Here is an 18,430-nt window from a genome sequence, read left to right as displayed (position 1 = left end):
AGATATTTATATCTGATTCAGTTATAATTAAGTACTCAAAATTTTTGATTTTAAGTTTCTCCAACATGAATTATATCTTATTCTGATTGACAGACTTGAATGAGGTTGAGTTCATTTTCAATGATAAAGATTTTTAACGGATTGTCCTCTAATAAAATGATTATATCTTATTTTGATATACGAACAACTTTTTCTGAAACACGGACATCGCAGTCAACGGCCCAAACCGTGCTTTAATCAGTTTCGCTCGACAGATTCTTAAAATAGAATCCAAATTTTAGAAAACCATAAATGGAACATGGTTTTAGAAAATAATGTGTGTTATTGACATTCCACTAGAAAGTTTTCACGAAGCATGCATATCAAGATAAGTTATAATTCTGATAGGTTTTGTTCTGCCTAATATCAAACTATGCTATCTGAACGAGATATAATCTAGATCGGAGCATATCAAAAACTGATATAATTTAGCTATGATCGTATAGATTTTCTGATATAATTTGAGATATTTTAACATCCTACGAGTACTGAATTATAACTCATTAAGATAGAAAATAAATTAGTATCAAAATATCTCATCTTGATATAATTTTGTTTTCCCCTCCTGATCGGGAGGTCAATAAACAACATTATTTGATAAAACCATGCCCCATTTTTGGTTTCCCAAAAATTTGATTAAATTTTATGAATCTGTTGAGCGAAACTCGTTAATGTAAGGTTTGAGCCGTTGACTTCGATGTCCGTGTTTCAGAAAAAGTTGTACGTATATCAAAATAAGATATAATCATTTTATTTTAGGACAATCCGAAAAAAATCTTGATCATTGCCCGATCAGAAGAGAAAAACTAAATTATATCAGGATGAGATATTTTGATAATAATTTTTTCCTATCTAAATGAGTTATTATTCAGTACTCGTAGGATGTTAAAATATCTCAAATTATATCAAAAAATCTATACGATCATAGCTAAATTATATCAATTTTAGATATGCTCCTTTCAAGATTATATCTCGTTCAGATAGCATAGTTTGATATTAGGCAGAACAAAACCTATCAAAATTATAACTTATCAAGATATGATTGTTTCGAGAAAAATTTCTAGTGGAATGTCAATAAACCACATTATTTGCTAAAACCATGTTCCATTTTTGGTTTCTCAAAAATTGGATCCAATTTTAAGGATCTGTTGAGCGAAACTCATCAATGTACGGTTTGGGCCGTTGACTTCGATGTCCGTGTTTCAGAAAAAGTTGTACATATATCAAAATAAGATATAATCATTTTATTTTGGGACAACCCGAAAAAAATCTTTATCATTGAAAATTATCTCAACCCCATTCAAGTCTGTTAATCAAAATAAGATATAATTCAGATTGGAGAAACTTAAAATCTATATTTTTCAGTACTTAATTATAACTAAATCAGATAGAAATATCTTGGTGAGATACGTTTGAGTTATTATTTTGATATGCTCTCCTGATCGGGTGAATATGAGCTCAATCCCATTCAAGTTTGTCAATCAGAATAAGATATAATTCGGATTGGAGAAACTTAAAATCGAAAATTTGGACTACTTAATTATAACTGAATCAGATGTAAATATCTCGGTGAGATATGTTTGAGTTATTATTTTGATATGCTCTCCTGATCGGGTATTCTGAGGACACTTAATGGTGCATAAAATCTTATGGTACTTTGACACCATTTGTTAAAGTCTAACAATAATGATCACATTTTTGGCTATATTTTTAAAACACATTTATCAATGACATAAGTTCCGTTTCAATATCATTTATTTTAGGTTTCATTCAATCCCAAAACCAAAAACGCCAAACGGTTGCAATTTTTTTTTTTCAAAATTATTTTCAGTTAGAATTTAACTTGAATACTTAAGTACAGTTTTCCATTTTTAGGTATGAAATATGCTTCCAATTTGAGTAATTTTATAAGGGCATTTCAGTTTAGATTATTCTTTTTGCCGAGATGATCCACTTGTTATTTCTATGTCATTGGAAGGGGAAACCGATGTGTCGGCTTTACAGGCTTCAGAAATTTATGCAAAAATTTAACCAATCTAAAAAAAATTAAAGATCAACTATTGATCAACTTCTTAGAAGTGATGTGCAGTCATTAATTCGCTAAGTTATAACTGAGGTGTACGTCAATCAAATTTTTGAATGTTAATTTTTTTTGTATAATTCGCGAACTTATCTGTCAAAATGAGCCAAATTTATCAAGAAAGAGTATTTGCGAGCAATATGTCTATGAGTTTTTGGTTACCCTTTCTCTTTCTAGTGTGTAAATGGGAAGAAAGGCTCCCTTACCATTTTTATGCATAACTCGAGAAGCAATTGTTGAAATGGAACAAAACTTGGCATGGGATATTATTTGAGTACGAGGAATGTGACTCTGATTGTTTGGTAACTCTCTTTCCTTCCACACAGTGTTCCGAAAGGGCTAAAAGTGGAACTTTTTTTCGTAGCGCCTCCGTCTTTCATCTTATCTCATACATGTTTTCAGAACGTTTGCTTCATCAAACATGTTTTATAACTTTAAAGCATCAAAAGTAAGTCAAAGGCCACTATTAAAAAAATTGAAAATTCTAACTTTTTCTTTACAATAGATAGAGCTTTACTTTATACTACAAAGTTGTAGAATACGCGAAAATATGAAACTTTGTTGGATACTTTAAAACTCTATCTCTTTTGATGCTTTAAAGTTCTGAAGCATTTTTGAAGAAGCAAAATGTGTGTATCAATGTTTGGTACCCCTCCCTCCTTCCAGTGGTCAGAATGGAAGGGAGGTGTGGGTCTCCCTTAGAATTGTTTGTATAATTGAGAATTTATCAAGCAAAGGGAACCAAACTTGACATGGGAAGGTATTTCAATGCGAAAAATATTTCTACGATATTTTTCACTTTCATTCCAAGTTTTTAATAGCTAGATGAAAAGTGCAAATGAAAACAAATTCTGCTTAGGAGCGCATTAGGGTGCTATAAATTGTTATATGATTTCTTAAGATCGCTCCCTTTTCCCATTGGTGATATAGAAAGGCATGAGAGGTGTTCACATACCATTTTTTCACATAACCCCAGAACTTATTCAACAAATGGAAAGAAATTGGACATGGATATGTTTCTATGATTGTTAAAGGAAGGGATAAGGGAATCCCCTATATTTTTTGTATAGCTTAAGAATTTAAAATTTAATGAGAACAAATTAAATATGAGAGAAATTTTTGGTGCGAGTAAACTGGGTATGATTATTAGGAACCCATTCCTTCTTCCAATAGTGAGGGGGCAGCCATGCAATCTTTTTTGGTTTAAACACTTTTTTTTCATAGATTTAATGGGGAATCCTTACCACAAAAACAAAAAAAATAATTTAATGCACATTCACACAGAAAAACAAAATTATAATAATTTTTACGTATTTCATTGATTATTGGAAGGTGTAGAAAAGCACACCAGGACAGCTAGTGTAGTATAAATGTAATGATAAATTGGTGCAAATAAAGACATATTGCTTGCATTATTTGTAACAAGTTCTTCAGACATCCCAATTTTTGATTGTGGATTAATGAACTTTGCTTTAGAAGGTCTCCGTTGAATGACATACGAGCAATTGGTTTGTCAGGCAGCCAGACTGTCAAAATATTTGTCAGGATTTTTGTTGACTTGGATCGATTAAAATGTTGATTTTTCTATGAATATTTTTTTCTTCTTTTTGAGTCTTTGTTTGTGAGGAAAATTTTCAAGAGCCTTGAAATACAAGTTCAAACAGAATTGGAAGACACCTGGTAGCTTACCGACAGGGTGTTGCTGAAGGATCTACACTGGGATACGGAAATGGAACGAACAATGGTGAAGTTGTCCAGGGTACGAGAAAAGGCTCTGCAGACCAAATGGCTGGTACCAAGTTACAACACACAGGGGTTCCGGTAGATAAGAAATTGAGCAGAAAATATCATGTTCGTACAGGAATAGATTTGAGCGGACCGAAGATTGCAAGATATAAGAACCAGATTTCCCGCAAATTGGGAGCTCTTTCCAATTTATTTATCTGTGTATTCGGTCACATTTTAAATTTTTCAACACATCAATCCTACTTGCCAAGTAGGATTTCCAATAGAAGCAAATATCCTTCCCACTTCCTATCTGAAACAGTATCCTTGTTTGTAGGGTCGCATGAGTTCTCTTGCACCTGAAAAGTTCATTTCGCTGTTCAGATTATCCCTATATGATTACATTGACTTGTCACGGTGTGCATAATGGTACCACACTGATTATCAATAGCAACACTTGAAATGAGTATTGAACCCAGATACTCATTTTGGCATCTAGTGTTGGGATTGATTGTTAGCTGTACTTCGTGTATCAGCCAATTCAAGATGTATGTAGTCACCCAATGCTATGCTATGATAAATTGGTACAAATAAAGACATATTATAAAAAACTCATGTTTAAATACATGACAGACATCATTCATCCAAAAATTTTTTTTGCTAATTGTTTTCAAATCTGTCTTATTTTGAGTTTAGAACGTACGACAAATTACAATGTCTACATCATTTGAATGGCAACGGTTTTTTAAGATGTCTCATGCATTGATTCATCATAAACTATTATAAACTTACAAATGTATAAGACCTCATGGAATGTGTTTAAAAAATAATCCATGGGAGAAGGTAAATATTCTACTTTTTCAATTTATGGAACGATAGCTAAGTATGTTAAAAGTTTGTTGGCGGCCTTCAGGCAGTATTCGAAGATTTCGCAATTGAGAATTAGGTTTTTTTCCAATACAGTTAGGATCAACTTCAGATTTTGTTACAAAGCCTAAGGATGGGAAATACCCTTCCAATTTTGGCAATATGCCAGAAGACGTTGGGTTGCCAAATTTGATTCATGCCACATTTTAGCAGTTTTATTGAGAAATAGCTGTTGCCTTTATTGCTATTTTCGACAATTTTCTATTACCCTTGACAATTTTTTTCTCGTTATATTGAAGCCACGTATAGCATTTTTTTGTAAATTTTTCGGAAAGACAGCCCAAGTAACACAGATCAAGCCAATTGGCTTTTTTTAGTTTTAATATTGTTTTATGAAGACTTTTCGATGGCATCCCATTTTTAAACGGTTTTATTGTAACATAGGAAATGCTTCATTTATCGTGTGTTTTAAAAGTGCCCTGAAAGTTTTGCTAAAACATGAATAAAACACTATCTTAAGAGTGTTGGAAAAAAGTTGCAAAAGTATTGCTAAAGATTCAATAAAACACATACTTTCCTGTTTTTATTAGAGCTTTGGTAAAGGTTTTAATAATGCGCTCAATGCGCTTTTAAAACTAGCGTTCAAGCCAAGTTGAAAAACTGATTTATTGGAACATTGGATGTAGGCATGATAAAACTAAGTGACAGATGATTTGACAATCGAGAAGAACGTATACACGCTTAAACTTTTTTAGCTCTTTTTGAGATAGCATAACCTGATTTGAAAGGATTATCACTCAAAATTGAGAAAAACGTGCTATCAAAATGATATGAATTAACACAGCTAAATTCATCTTAAAAATAATAACAAATTTGTTGTATCCGCATTCAAATTTTAAAACAACCGCAAATCAGTCCACATCATTATTCGCTCAATTCTCAGGGTTCGCCCACTGTGAATAAACGGTTTTTGTGATTCGATAAGAATAAATGTATTAGAAAATTCATAAACAAGAACGCCAATTAAACTACTTGTTTTATTTATCCATCTCTGTCTCTCAATGCGAAGTTGATCTTTATTTACGTCATCCAATCCAGAACTAACAAAGTTATTTTCAGATAAACCGTACTTGAAAATTTCTGGAAGACTGCAGAAACCGGCTTCAACTCAGCAAAGACGGAGAAATTGAGTTTCATCACAAGCGAAAATGCTCATTCTAAATCAGCCTCAACAAGTTTCAGATGATGTATTCAGAGTGAAGACCACTAGCATTGGTCGATCATTGAAAATAACGATTTATTTAAAGCGTAAGGCAGTTCTGGTAATAGTAAGCAAAACATCCGAAGGACGTTTTAAAGAATCGTTTTATCGCTTCCAATTGTTTTCCCATACAACTGTTTTAACAGTTTATAACTGTTTTACATAACCTAACTACAAATTCAAAATTCAATCATTTCGGAATTCACGATTCAGGCAATGTTTCTACAATTTCAATAATCGTTTGCTAAACGTTTTATTACGCTTCAAAAATCATTTGGTTATAATCCTCATTTATGCGGGTTATTATTTAGCTTTGAGGCCAGGGTTTTGATGACAGAAAATGTTCTATTCCAAAAAAGTTTGAGATTATTTGATAGCAATACCTATTTGTTATTTAAAGATGATTGACCATCCTCATAGTCAAAAGGAAACAAAACAAAAAGTTGCATGAATGCCTTTTGCCAAGCAACAAATCGAAATGTTTTCATTTATTGCGAAAAACTTCTCTCTCTCAAAAATGGATAAATCCATCATGAGCGTGTATTCCATTTAGAGAAACGTCAAACGAAGCTGTGTCTCTTAAAACCATTTAAAAACTGTTTCTTGAAATTGTTTTATTACCACATTTTTCTAACCGTCATAAAACCATCTTAACACTGTTTTACAACTGTCTTAAGATTTTCAATATTAATTTACTGAGCGCCATGTTGATTGTGAAATTGAATCGAAATTACTGACGCCATGTTGCTGTAAATAATACTTTAATACTAAAAACTAGACATTTTCACTACTATTTGTTGTATAGGTGATGAATTTCAATGTTAAACCAAAATTGCATCATTTGAGCCAATTTATATTTTCCTTTAATTATAATTTTTTTTATTTAAAAAATGCTTAAAATATGGTCAACCTTGATTTTCTTTGAGGCGCGCTGAAGTTTTGATGCTATTTCGTATATACTTCACCAGAAATCTGAGGTTGCAGGAAGTTTCTTGCTTAGATACATTGAAAATGAGAATGAGAATACTTTTACAATATTTTAAATGGAATCTTTACCTATCATCAAATGATTGGGATAGTAAGTGATAAAACGAGAAAAAAACGGAACAGAAAGCTCCCACAGTAAAATTTCTATCAGATTTCACAGATCCCACAGTAAAATTCCTATCAGATTCCACGACGTAGTTTTAAAAGAGCTGTGGATAGTCTGAAGAGGGCTCTGAAAGGTTTCTTAAAGCTATGTCTATAAGGTCGAATAAAACTATTCTGTTGAATGTTTTATTATAGCGTATAGAATTAGTTTTAAAAACGTTAACAAAATGGTCCCTTTTGGCCATATGTTAACTTTAAAGTAGTTGTGCTAATAGCGTAGAATGCGCTTTGGCTTATAAAGTAGCTTTAGGAAATAGTCTTAAGCGAACTGTTAAGGTTGGAATAAAACTTAAATTGTTACTTGGGAGTGAGCGGAACAAGAATAGTTATTCTTTGTTTTTGCTAGTTAAATATGAATGATTGCCAATGGTCAGAATTTTTTCGACATTTTTTTAATTTGAAGTTACAAGCTGTCAGAAAATGTCAAAGACGGCGAGTTGCTGAATTTTTCCAAAAAGATATGGTGAAAATAAGAAAAGGGGATCAAGTATCCCCACTCTCCCCTATCATTATTTTTTCAATTTCAAACACATTTCATGAAAACGTTTTTTTTTTTTGTGTTTTTAAGATATGAAATTGAAATTAAACATTTGGTTTTATGATCTTAATTTTGCAATTCCTGCATTGGCTCTGTTTGCAACTTTGTTTTTCAATTTTGAATTTTAAATTATGATTTTAACTTGAGACACTGAATTGTTGTTCTGAATAAAATCCTTTTTTTTTGGTTTCGACTTTTACTCTTGAACTCTTATATCTGTATATTTATGGATTTTCAATTTATTTCGATAATTTTTTCTAAGTTCTAAGCTTCTTAATGCTGTTTTCCAATTCTCGTGATGGAAATATTTATCTGCTATCGATTTTTCTAATCTGCTTTCGATGATCTGCAATAAATCATAAAAAGAAAATCATTTTAATATCTTTTTATGATGTTTTCTAAATCAGAGAATTTTGGGTTACGATAGAGTTATTTAATTAATTGGAATAAAATTTGAACAGCTTTAATAATAGTTTTTAGAAAGATGTAAGATGTATTGACAATTATTGTTTGAAGACACCAGATGTAAATGATATTTCAATGCAATATACAAAGCTTGCCAGATTTCCGTTTTACACAAAAATATAAAATTTTAATAACTGAACTCTATTTTTTTTTTGTTTCGTTTTGCAAGTATTGAGGATAAATTTGGCGAAAACTGGGCTTTCTTCTAAGATTTTCGGCTAACCGGGCCGGACCGCAACTTTCCTAAGTTTTAAAATTGAATATTAGGACATGCCCGTATTTTCAGTTCCTTTATATGTTTAAAATACTATGTTTTCTCTGAGAAGGCATATGAAAAAAAATTAGGGACCCCGAGAAAAATTGCACGACACCCCACCCCCTAAAATTATTTGAAATAGCTAAATTTCTTCACTTGTTCCAGAATTCGACTCGATTTTGCTAGTAGCATTGGTAATATTTTTTGCCAAAAAAAATCGAAGGAAAAACTTTTTTGGTATACCTACATGTCATGCAAAAAGTAGGAATCTGAAGGTCACATTCATTCTTCTCGCATGATTCTAGCAAAACAACCGCTCGTCGACTAGACAAAGTTATGAACAATAACTCCCCCTCCATTTTTCTTTTCCAGCCCTCAACCGTTCGCTCCCAAATGCCAATCTAGACGAGTATGTTGACATTCTCCAGGTGCAACAATTATTGTTAGAAAACTCCTCGACGAACTCATCTGCGGGAGCTGTCGTCCCAAGCAGCACCGGCAACTCATCGTTGGCAACAACGACGACGCCGACGACCGCAACGACAAACAATAATAACGGCCAGGGTGCTGCCACTTCCGCCGGAACATCCACCTCCACGACAGCCACCCCTTCCGTATCGGTGCCATTGTGTTCTTCGTCGTTGGCCAGTGGGACAACCGGATCCTATTCACTGGCCACTAACGGCTCCTCCAAAAGTCGGCCCAAAGTTAATCTGCAGAAGGCTACCGAATACTCGACGGCAGCAAATCAGCTTCAAGGTAGGTTTTCAACCTTACATATCAGTTAAAGACATTGCTTAAGTTTGTTCAAAGTTCTATGGGTAGTTTGCGAAATAACAATTTCGTTAGATTTCAAAAAAGTAAATCGATTTAAATTTTGGGATTAAAAGATTGAAGGCAAATTACTCTAGGCTAAACTGATTTTCAGGTTTATCCTTGATATGATCAGCCTGAAACAAGTTCAGAAATATTGAATGTTGTCAATAATTAGTAGATCATTGCATTCCGAAGACTTGCAGTTTAATGTCCACATAAGGCCAATGCAAGTTTGCACAAAAGATTTGCCATGTATATTTTTTACATTTAAATATTCTCAATCATGTTTATGTAATTAAGTTAGAGGTGCCAGATGTCCTGATTTATCAGGATGTGTCCTGACTTTTGAGAGACCGGCCTGTTTTTTCAAAAACTCTTGCGTTGTCCTGACTTTTGAAAATTGGTCACTAAAATCCTGAATCCTGATAATTTGCATAGAAACATCTCAAATATAATCTAAATTATAGTTAAACCCATTTAACAGATGAAATTTTTTGAATGAGATGATATTTAAATATTGTTTTTGGATATGAACTGCAGGTCAGCCGAGAAATTGCATGAAAATAGTTTTATTATTAATTAATATTTGATATTGAAAAATGAGATCTTTCACACCAAATTATTATTGGAATACAAAAAAGGTTAGATTCTCTGAAATGATTTTTTTTCAAACTGGATCTGCAATTGATTTCCAATAATGGTTTTAAATTTGATACTAGGGGATTTATTTTTATTATCTGAGAATTTGCGCCAGGGGTCTTCAGATCTTCTCCAAAATTTAAAAGTTGGTTCATTTTCACGACTTAAAAATTCATGTGTTTTCAGATTTCGAACATTTTTATTTTTCGAGTAAGCTTCGGTTAGATTTTTTTGTAGATAAAAAATAACCATATTACAAAGCTACATAATTCTGTTATTTTTCAATGAAAATTATAAAACTTTAAAAAGCATTGAATTTTTTTCAGCTTTCCGAATAAAATACTTAAATAAAATTAATTAGTGACCTTCAACATGAAAAAGTCGAAACAAACTTTAAATGGCGTCCGTTTGCATCATCGAATATTTTGCAAAAAATACCATTGTATAGTTCAATTTATGACGCAACTTTCATCTGAAGACACCAAAGTGGGCCAACAACTTCTTGAAGAGTTATGAACAGAAACAATGACAATAATCTAACAACGTATTCGTTTATACCCAGTTTCGCACATTGATGGTGATGCACGGTGATGCAGACGGTACTTTTAGACGCAATTTAAAGTTTATCAAGACTTTTTTATGTTGAAGGTCATTAATTTTTTTTTTAAGTATTTTAATTGGAAAGCTGATAAAATTTCAATGCATTTGGAAGTGCTATTTTATAATTTCCGTTGTAAAATAACAGAGTTATGAAGTTTTGAAATATGGTTATTTTTTATTTACAAAAATGCTAACCGAAGCTTATTCGAAAAATAAAAATGTAAGAAATCTGAAAAAATACATGGGTTTCTAAGTCGTGAAAGTGAACCAAATTTTCAATTTTTTTTGGAATATCTGAAGACCCCCGGCGCAAACCCGTCAGAGAATAAAAAAAACCCACTAAGAACTTGTTTTTATTTTCCTTTCTTCCCTGCAATGTAAGAGGGTTCACGAACTGTCATAACAACATTTTTTGTAACCAAATAATATCAGATTTTACAAATGGCTCTATTGGCTTGATAAGTTTTTGAGCAATACTTACTTTCCTTCTTCCCATTTCTCCTCTGGAAGAAGGAAAGGTCTTGAATTTTTTTTTAAAAAAAAACCTCTCATGTAAAATATGGTTTCTTCAGCTTGAAGAGTTCTAAAAACTATGCGATAAAACCTTCCCCATTGGTTCCGTTTGTTGGATAATTTCTCAAGTTATGTACAAAATTGTGCGGAACTCCTTTTCCTCTTTCTTATCCCCCACTGGAAGGTGAAAAGGATCTTTTTTAATAACCATTGAATTATTTCTCGTACCCTAATACTCTCCCTTGAAAAATTTGGATAAATTTATATGATGAGCTCTTGAATTTGTCGAAACTCACGTATGAAACCACTTTTTTTGCTTTCCTATCCCTTGAGGGGAAGGGGAACCAAATCATCTTAAATATGTTTCTTATATTGAAATGTTATCATCTGCTAGATTAGCAATGAAGATTATAACAAAAAGTGTAGAGGAGCTCCCCTTCCCCCTTCCTATTGAATCAGTGAAAGGAGTAAGAAGCCTTAAACAATCATTGAATAAAAATTCTACTCAAATACCCTCTGCAATATTATTTGAATTATATGTTCTCGAGTGATCCAAAAATATTGTATGACAACATCCCTCCTCCTTCCCCTCTTCCAGTTTTGGAGATAGGGAAGGGTCTCGAAACATACAAAAAACCATTCTCGTACTCGAATGTACTTCCATGATAAATTTGGTTTTTTATTCGATTAGTTCTCTAGTAAAGCACAAAAGGGAGACCCTTCCCCCTTATACCCCCAGTGGAAAGAAAAATGGGTCTCAAACTTGACTCGTAGCCTTATTCCTTCATATGTGAAATTTATATTCATTTGCATGATTAGTTATCGAATACTGCATTAAACTGCATGGAAAACCCCTTCCCCCCTTTGTTTCTCCCCAATCGAAGAGCTGCCGACCGTGGCCTAGAGGATACCGTTCAAGTCTTCTAAGCCAGAGGTCATGAGATCAAGTCTTGGTCACAGCAAACATAGAACTCTTTCTGTGGGTTAGTGGTGTTTAGCATTAGTAAAATGCCATTATATCCTTGAAAGATGTACGCTTAGTCTTAAGTAGAATTTAGATCTCTTCAAAGGAACATGAAGTTTCACTGAGATCCTATATGTTTGTGTTTGTTTTAAAGAGGAAGAAACATCAAATAATCATAATAAGCTTTCTCGTACCCATATAACCAACCATGTTAAATTTGGATTCATTTGCTTGATTAGTTCTTGATTTTTTCAAAAAATTGTATGGGAACCCATCCACCTTTTTCAATAACCACACTGGAAAGGAAAAGGAGTCTCAAACCATCTTTTAAATATTCTTTCTACCCATAAATCATCGCATGCCAAATTTGGTTCCATTTGCTTGATTAATTCTCGAATTGTGCGATAAATTGCATGGGAGCCACCTCCCCGCTTCCTATTTTCACAAACGAAGGAGGGAGGGGTACCAAAAATCATAGAAACATTCCTCATACCGAAATACACTCCCATGCCAAATTTGGTTCCATTTGCATGATCAGTTCTCGAATTATGAAATCTTATTACATTTATTTGAGAGACCCCCTCTCCCCTGCCAGGGATAGGGGGAGTCCCAAACCATTATGGAAACCTTCCCCGGCCTCCAATACCCCCATCTTCCAAGTTTCCAAGGCAGACTGACAGACAGAAATCCATTTATATAAATATATGTATATAGAGTAACTGACCCGGTGTGCTTTGCTATTTACACTTTACAAAATCAAATGAGATTTTCAGAAATTATTTCAATTTTAATTGTTTTTTTGGCATTAAATTGATAAGTTTATCATGTGAAGTAGCCAATTGAAGTGGAAAGTGATTTTTCGGCTCTAAAAACATGCATTCATCGATACGATGGAGGTGGGTACACTTACCCTACCATATCATAGTTTTTCTTTGAACTTCAATTAATTGATAGGATGCTTGGTTTGTTTAAAAGTTATCACCGAAACTTTTGGTACTAAGCGAATTAACGGTTCGGAGCTTGATGCTTCTTTTGTAAGATACACCGAAGTTTGACTGTCCTTATTCCTTCAGTGGCAATCGCCATCGAAATTACGAAACCCACCACCATCCATAGCTTGAAAAAAAGGAAACCGATCCCGTGACGTCTGCCCAGTGCGGGTTTTAAATTTATTAACATATATTTGTCACTTTTCTTGTCGTCGCGCGAGCCAACGTTGTGTTGTCATGTTGTCGCCAATGATTTAAAGTCACTGACTCCGGCGAATGGCGGAATCGGGATATTGGGATTGGCCATTCTCCTTCTGGAACGGTACAACTTTCATAAGAGGTCCCCTCTGAGGGATTTTCTTTTTCACGCTACCGATCGTCAACTGTCTCAATGCTACTGCTTCTTTTCGAATGGAACTGATCGAATTCGTAGTCTTCATGGAAGTTGAAAAACACTGCCCACAACTTTGAAGGATTATATAGCGTCGAAGGGCATTTAACGTCCCTAGTCCCTTTTAAAGAAGGGTCTTCCGTGGATGAAGTACATCAATTACTTGGATTCTTATCCCTTCATTGTTAATAAGTTATGATGTTATTTATAATACATGTTATAGCTCAGGGAACGGATGACAGCGAGGGTGAAAAATTCTCTCTAAATGAAAACAATTTTAATTAGAATTGTTAAAATTCTGTGATTTGGATAATTTTTGTTTTTTTTAACTATACAGTTATTGGCGTACAACAGTACACCATTGTAAGAAGATTAAACTTTTCTGCCAATTACTTAGCGATTTAAAGCTTGTTGTTTGTCTCCTGAAGTCTTGTCTTTAATCGTTCCTGTACCTCACCTTCCACGGAAATCCCTGCATCCCTCAATTGCCCAATCCAAACAACTGTGTGGCTTGCGCCATTCAGAGAGTTGTGCTGAGCCGTGCTGAATTTATTAATAAAACTAGACATTTTTATCATTAAGTCCATTAGTGTTATCGTTTAATTAAAGTCCTCGACGAAAACTGAGACGTCTCCAATGGTCTCTCTCTCTCGAGAAACGGACCGACTGTAAAATGTGAGTCGCTGCGATATTGCCGTAGACCATGCATATAATGTTGGAATACATCAGAATGATCTTCTATATTTGTACAAACATATGCATATGGGTAGGAAGGTTCGTAACACTCAAGATTTGAGGTCTCACAAGTTGTCTCGTTCTTCGCCTTTCGTCACTCTTATGGAAGGCAAGTTAAGTGACCGCTTCAAGACCCGCGAGATGGCAATTTGAGGGGAAATCGAAAACTGTTGCTGTACTACACGAAAGCCTGACTCGTTTAATGTCCTCTGCAACACTCTGCTCAAGATTTGACCGAATGACTGGCTGATAGCATCTATCTAATGGATGTTAGGAGGACGATAGTGAGCGCGTTACAAGCTTTTTTGGGACAATCTTGTGCAGTTATTGCATGTTATTGCAGCACCGCTATGACTTTTTAAATGCCTCTCAATTCATATCTGACACCTTTGAATTTGATAATAATAAACCCTCCTCTTGTGAAGTTTAACTGTTGGTTATCTGGTAGTTTGGGTATTTATTGATGTTTAAATAAGTAAAAACATTTAAGGCATTAAAAAAATTAATAAACATGCGAATATAAGTGCAAAAAATTTCCCCAAAACAATGGAGAAAATTTTTTATTCTCAAGCAATTTTACTTTGCAAAAAATTTCTTAACAGTTTATAAGCTGAGGTTTACAAAAAAAAAAACCCGGGGAAACTTGCATTCACACCGTCGAATATGATTCAATCCCGGATAAATTAATAAAAAATCCTGAGTTCCGACAGTTATTGCAGGGAATTGAGGCCATTTTGACTAAAACGAAGATGAAACAAATTGTCAAGCAGAGAAATAGCAATCTGGTTAGGTTAGTAAGAATGCGCACTTTATTTTGTCTAAGCGAAAATTGACTTTGACAAAAATTACGCTTAAGTGTGAAAAGGGGCGGTCCTAGAGCTGGCTCTTGGGGGGTGATTTTCCAAATTTTCAAAAATCAGTCAATAAAAAGGAACGTAAATATGTATATATCTGGTGAAAAAACGATCGTTCTGAGAAAGCGAATGGAGGGGGTGCGGGGTGCTGTTGCAAATGAGTCTTCAATATTTGCTGTCGCCTGGTCCTCCTCCTTCTCTAAAAATTTCATGCATTCTAAAATCAGAGTTTATATTTCTGAATAACATGAAATTAGAGAAGAAAAGATTATTATTTCAAGAAATTTTCACAATTTATATATTTCGTTATTCTTTAATAGAACTAATACATCCTTTTATAAAACAATCTGCGGGCTTGTGATAATTCTCAGTTGGCAAGTCTGTTGTCTCCTGAGCCAATGTCCGCGAGTTCGACCCCAAGAGCAAACATCGAACACAGTTGTACCGGATAAGTTTTTCAATAACGATCCGCCAACTGCACCGTTGATAATGTCGCGAATGCCATAAAGATGGTAAAACGACTATAATCGAAAAAAAAAGTTAAACAATCTGCGTATCCATAATAATCACCTAAGCAACCAAAAGTCTCGTTTAGAAGGTCAAACACAGCTTAATCAGCATAGTCAATGTGCTGAAGTTCGTTTCATCCAGCCCAAAATTTAGGTTCTTGTTGAAACTTTGAAGTTTCATTACAGGTTTGAACGGCCTCCTGTTCAGCTCACAAATAATCGTTTAACTAGCAAAAACAAAACAAAATCTCCCCTCTCTTCTCTTACTTCGGCCATCACCATCCCATGTAGTGCTGCTGGATCCTCGGCATCCATCTTTATTTCTCCCATCACCTCAAGTCATCTGACTAAATGCTTTGTTTTTGGCTCTGTTCGATACATGCGAGGCACGCACGCCAGTTCTGCTACACATTTGTTTTAATTGCTTACTCAAGCAATCATACATCCTTATGAAAATGATTAGTCCTAATTTCTGAGAATTGACCCACGAACCCTCGAGATGATAACCAAACTCGCTACCACGATGCCACGCGTAGATGTTGCCATACCAGCAGCTAAAATTCGAAATGGTAATAAGCTTTCCTTGAATACCTGCAAGGGCAGCCAGCGACCAGCAGCGAAGACGCATGTTGATTATTACTCAGAAACATTACAAAACGGCATATAAATCAAACATCCGTTAAAAAATATTGTTTAAAAAAAATTAAATTCCATGTTTGTAATTTTTGAACATGGTTGGCAATACTCCTCAGATCGGCTTTTCCAGTGAAAGAGAGAGAAATTTTTCTCGTCTGCTGCACCCAAGCTGTGCGGGGAGAGATAAATTGCACAACAATCAACTGTGAGATTGTCAACACATAAGACTGAGCATTCACATCCGCTTTTGAAGAGAATTCCCCTCTCCGGAACAATCTATTGCGCAATGCTTTGAGAAGAAATCTGAGAACTATCACATTTTTTTCTTGGTACATTTACAAGAAAAGAAGCTGCTCTCCGAACCAGAGGTCTCAGTTCAACCTGATTTTCAAAAACTATCTAATTATTCTGATTTTTGAAAAAAAAAATTAATTATAGTTGAACTTATAGTTAAATGATAAAAAAAACAATAGAACAGTTCAACATCTTAGACCGATGGTAATCTCCGGTTCAGATGATATACAAACGGCGTTTTTTTTTTCAAAATAAACCGCTAGCCAGCTAACTTCTTATCGCTTCTATGTCTTCTGTGTCATAAATTAAGGCGTCTTCAGTACCGTTATTTTACCATCGTTTTTGCAATCTAAGAACAGCTGAATTTTATTGTCATCAATCCACTAGTGTCCTGAAAAATCCTGTATTTTTTCTTCGTGGTGTCCTGATTTCTGCTCCGAACGCCACTTTTGACAATTATTTTATTGAGAAAAAAAAAAACAAAACATCAAACAGCAATTTGCATGGTAGCCACAAGTACACATTTCATGCTGATGTGTGATCATGCTGAATAACGAGAAAATACAGATTTTTTGATTATTTTTTTGGTAAATATTCTGTCCACACCGAAGCTAGACTTTAAGATTTGGTTAAGATAAGTACAGATTTCACCTCTTAAATTAAAAACCATAAAAAGCGTTTTGAAAAAGACAAACAAAACCATACAGATCTAACGTTTCATTTAGATGTGACAGAATTAAGATTCAAATGACATCCGCTAATGATAAGAAATTATTTCACAGTTGAAAGTGTTTCCAGATTGTTAAACACCATTAATATAATTATTAACTTTGATTATTTTAAAATTGAGAGAACAGAAACGGTACCAACGGTCAAAATAAACTTTAAGAAACTACAGATTCTTCCAATATTTCCCACTGATGATCATTTTTGTTGTTGGTTCGGTGGAGACTTTTTTGTTGGTTAAAAAAAATTTAAAATAAGAGTATAGATGAGAATGTGGCAACGCTGACAGCGGGAAAGAAATTGTTGTTATTTTTGGTACGTTCACGTTCATTTACACTGAGGTGTATGACTGAAACACTAGAGTGCTCTTGGCTAGGATTCTCTTTCTCCTAATAAGATGCAAATGCTCTCACACTTGCCGTCCTTGTTGTTTGGAAGGAGCCTACTAACCATGCTTTTAAGCATAAAATTATACAAACTCATGAGTTTATCTAGATATTAAATTCATGCATTGCTTCAACTGATATTTAATGTGTAATAAATTTATAGTAAATAAATACAGTTTGAAGTGAAAAAAAAAACTCTTTTCAAAAACAAATATTTGCGAGCGAGCTTTTCGTTGTTCTGAGTTGAAAGTATAATATAAATTATACATTTCAACAATGCCCAAGCTACAAAAAATGATTTCTTGATTAAATGCCCTTTTGTGATGTTCATTTACATTTCATACTCATTTAATGACGGAAATGTCTCAAAAAGGCTTTTTGAGGAACTTTTTGGAGCTTCAAGTCCAAAGAGGGCTATATGAGACCCAATTTGTAACTTTTATAATGAATGGATGCGATTGACATGTCACAAAAAAGGCTATTAGAGGAATTTTTTGGAACTTCAAGTCTAAAGAAGGCTATTTGAGGCTTTATTTGTTAGGGGAAAGGTTTCCTAAATGGGCCTATCGGGTTAAATGACCCTACGGCTGTTTGGCGAAATGGCTGACTAGACAGCTTATCTGACCAATGCATTTTGAGGGTGATACACTTAGAACATAAGGCAAGAAAGAATTTTATGAATTTATATACTCAAAAAAATTTAAAAAATCATACATGGTTTTGTTACATTTTGATGTAATATTTCGACTTTTAAAAATTATACGTAAAGAAGTTTAAAACAAAAAATAGGATGGTTTTTGTTTCTTACTCAAATGAACTTAAGAAATTAAACATATTTCAGCTTTTGTGGACGTTTAATAATGATTATTTAGTGGAATAATAGAGTGTTTTTGTATGCCCCCATCATGTTTGTAAAATGCCTCCATCCTAAAATAACAGGTTAAATAGAATAAATAAATGGTTTTTATCACTGAACCTTCAAATCTAAGCTCTGA

The 18,430-nt window shown here is 33.9% G+C and overlaps 1 protein-coding gene across 1 annotated transcript in view; it reads left to right on the top strand.

Annotated features, from left to right (window-relative positions):
• LOC129758618 (uncharacterized) overlaps positions 1–18,430 on the top strand; it is a 334,389-nt gene that overhangs the window by 30,860 nt on the left and 285,099 nt on the right. The window contains exon 3 of the mRNA XM_055756159.1: positions 8,756–9,142. Within this exon, the coding sequence (XP_055612134.1) occupies positions 8,756–9,142 (387 nt within the window). The remainder of the gene's footprint in view (positions 1–8,755; positions 9,143–18,430) is intronic.

The sequence above is a fragment of the Uranotaenia lowii genome, chromosome 3, assembly GCF_029784155.1.
Source record: "Uranotaenia lowii strain MFRU-FL chromosome 3, ASM2978415v1, whole genome shotgun sequence".
NCBI lineage: Eukaryota > Metazoa > Arthropoda > Insecta > Diptera > Culicidae > Uranotaenia > Uranotaenia lowii.
Note: the sequence above shows the minus strand (reverse complement) of the source record. Positions and strands in the feature narration are given on the sequence as shown.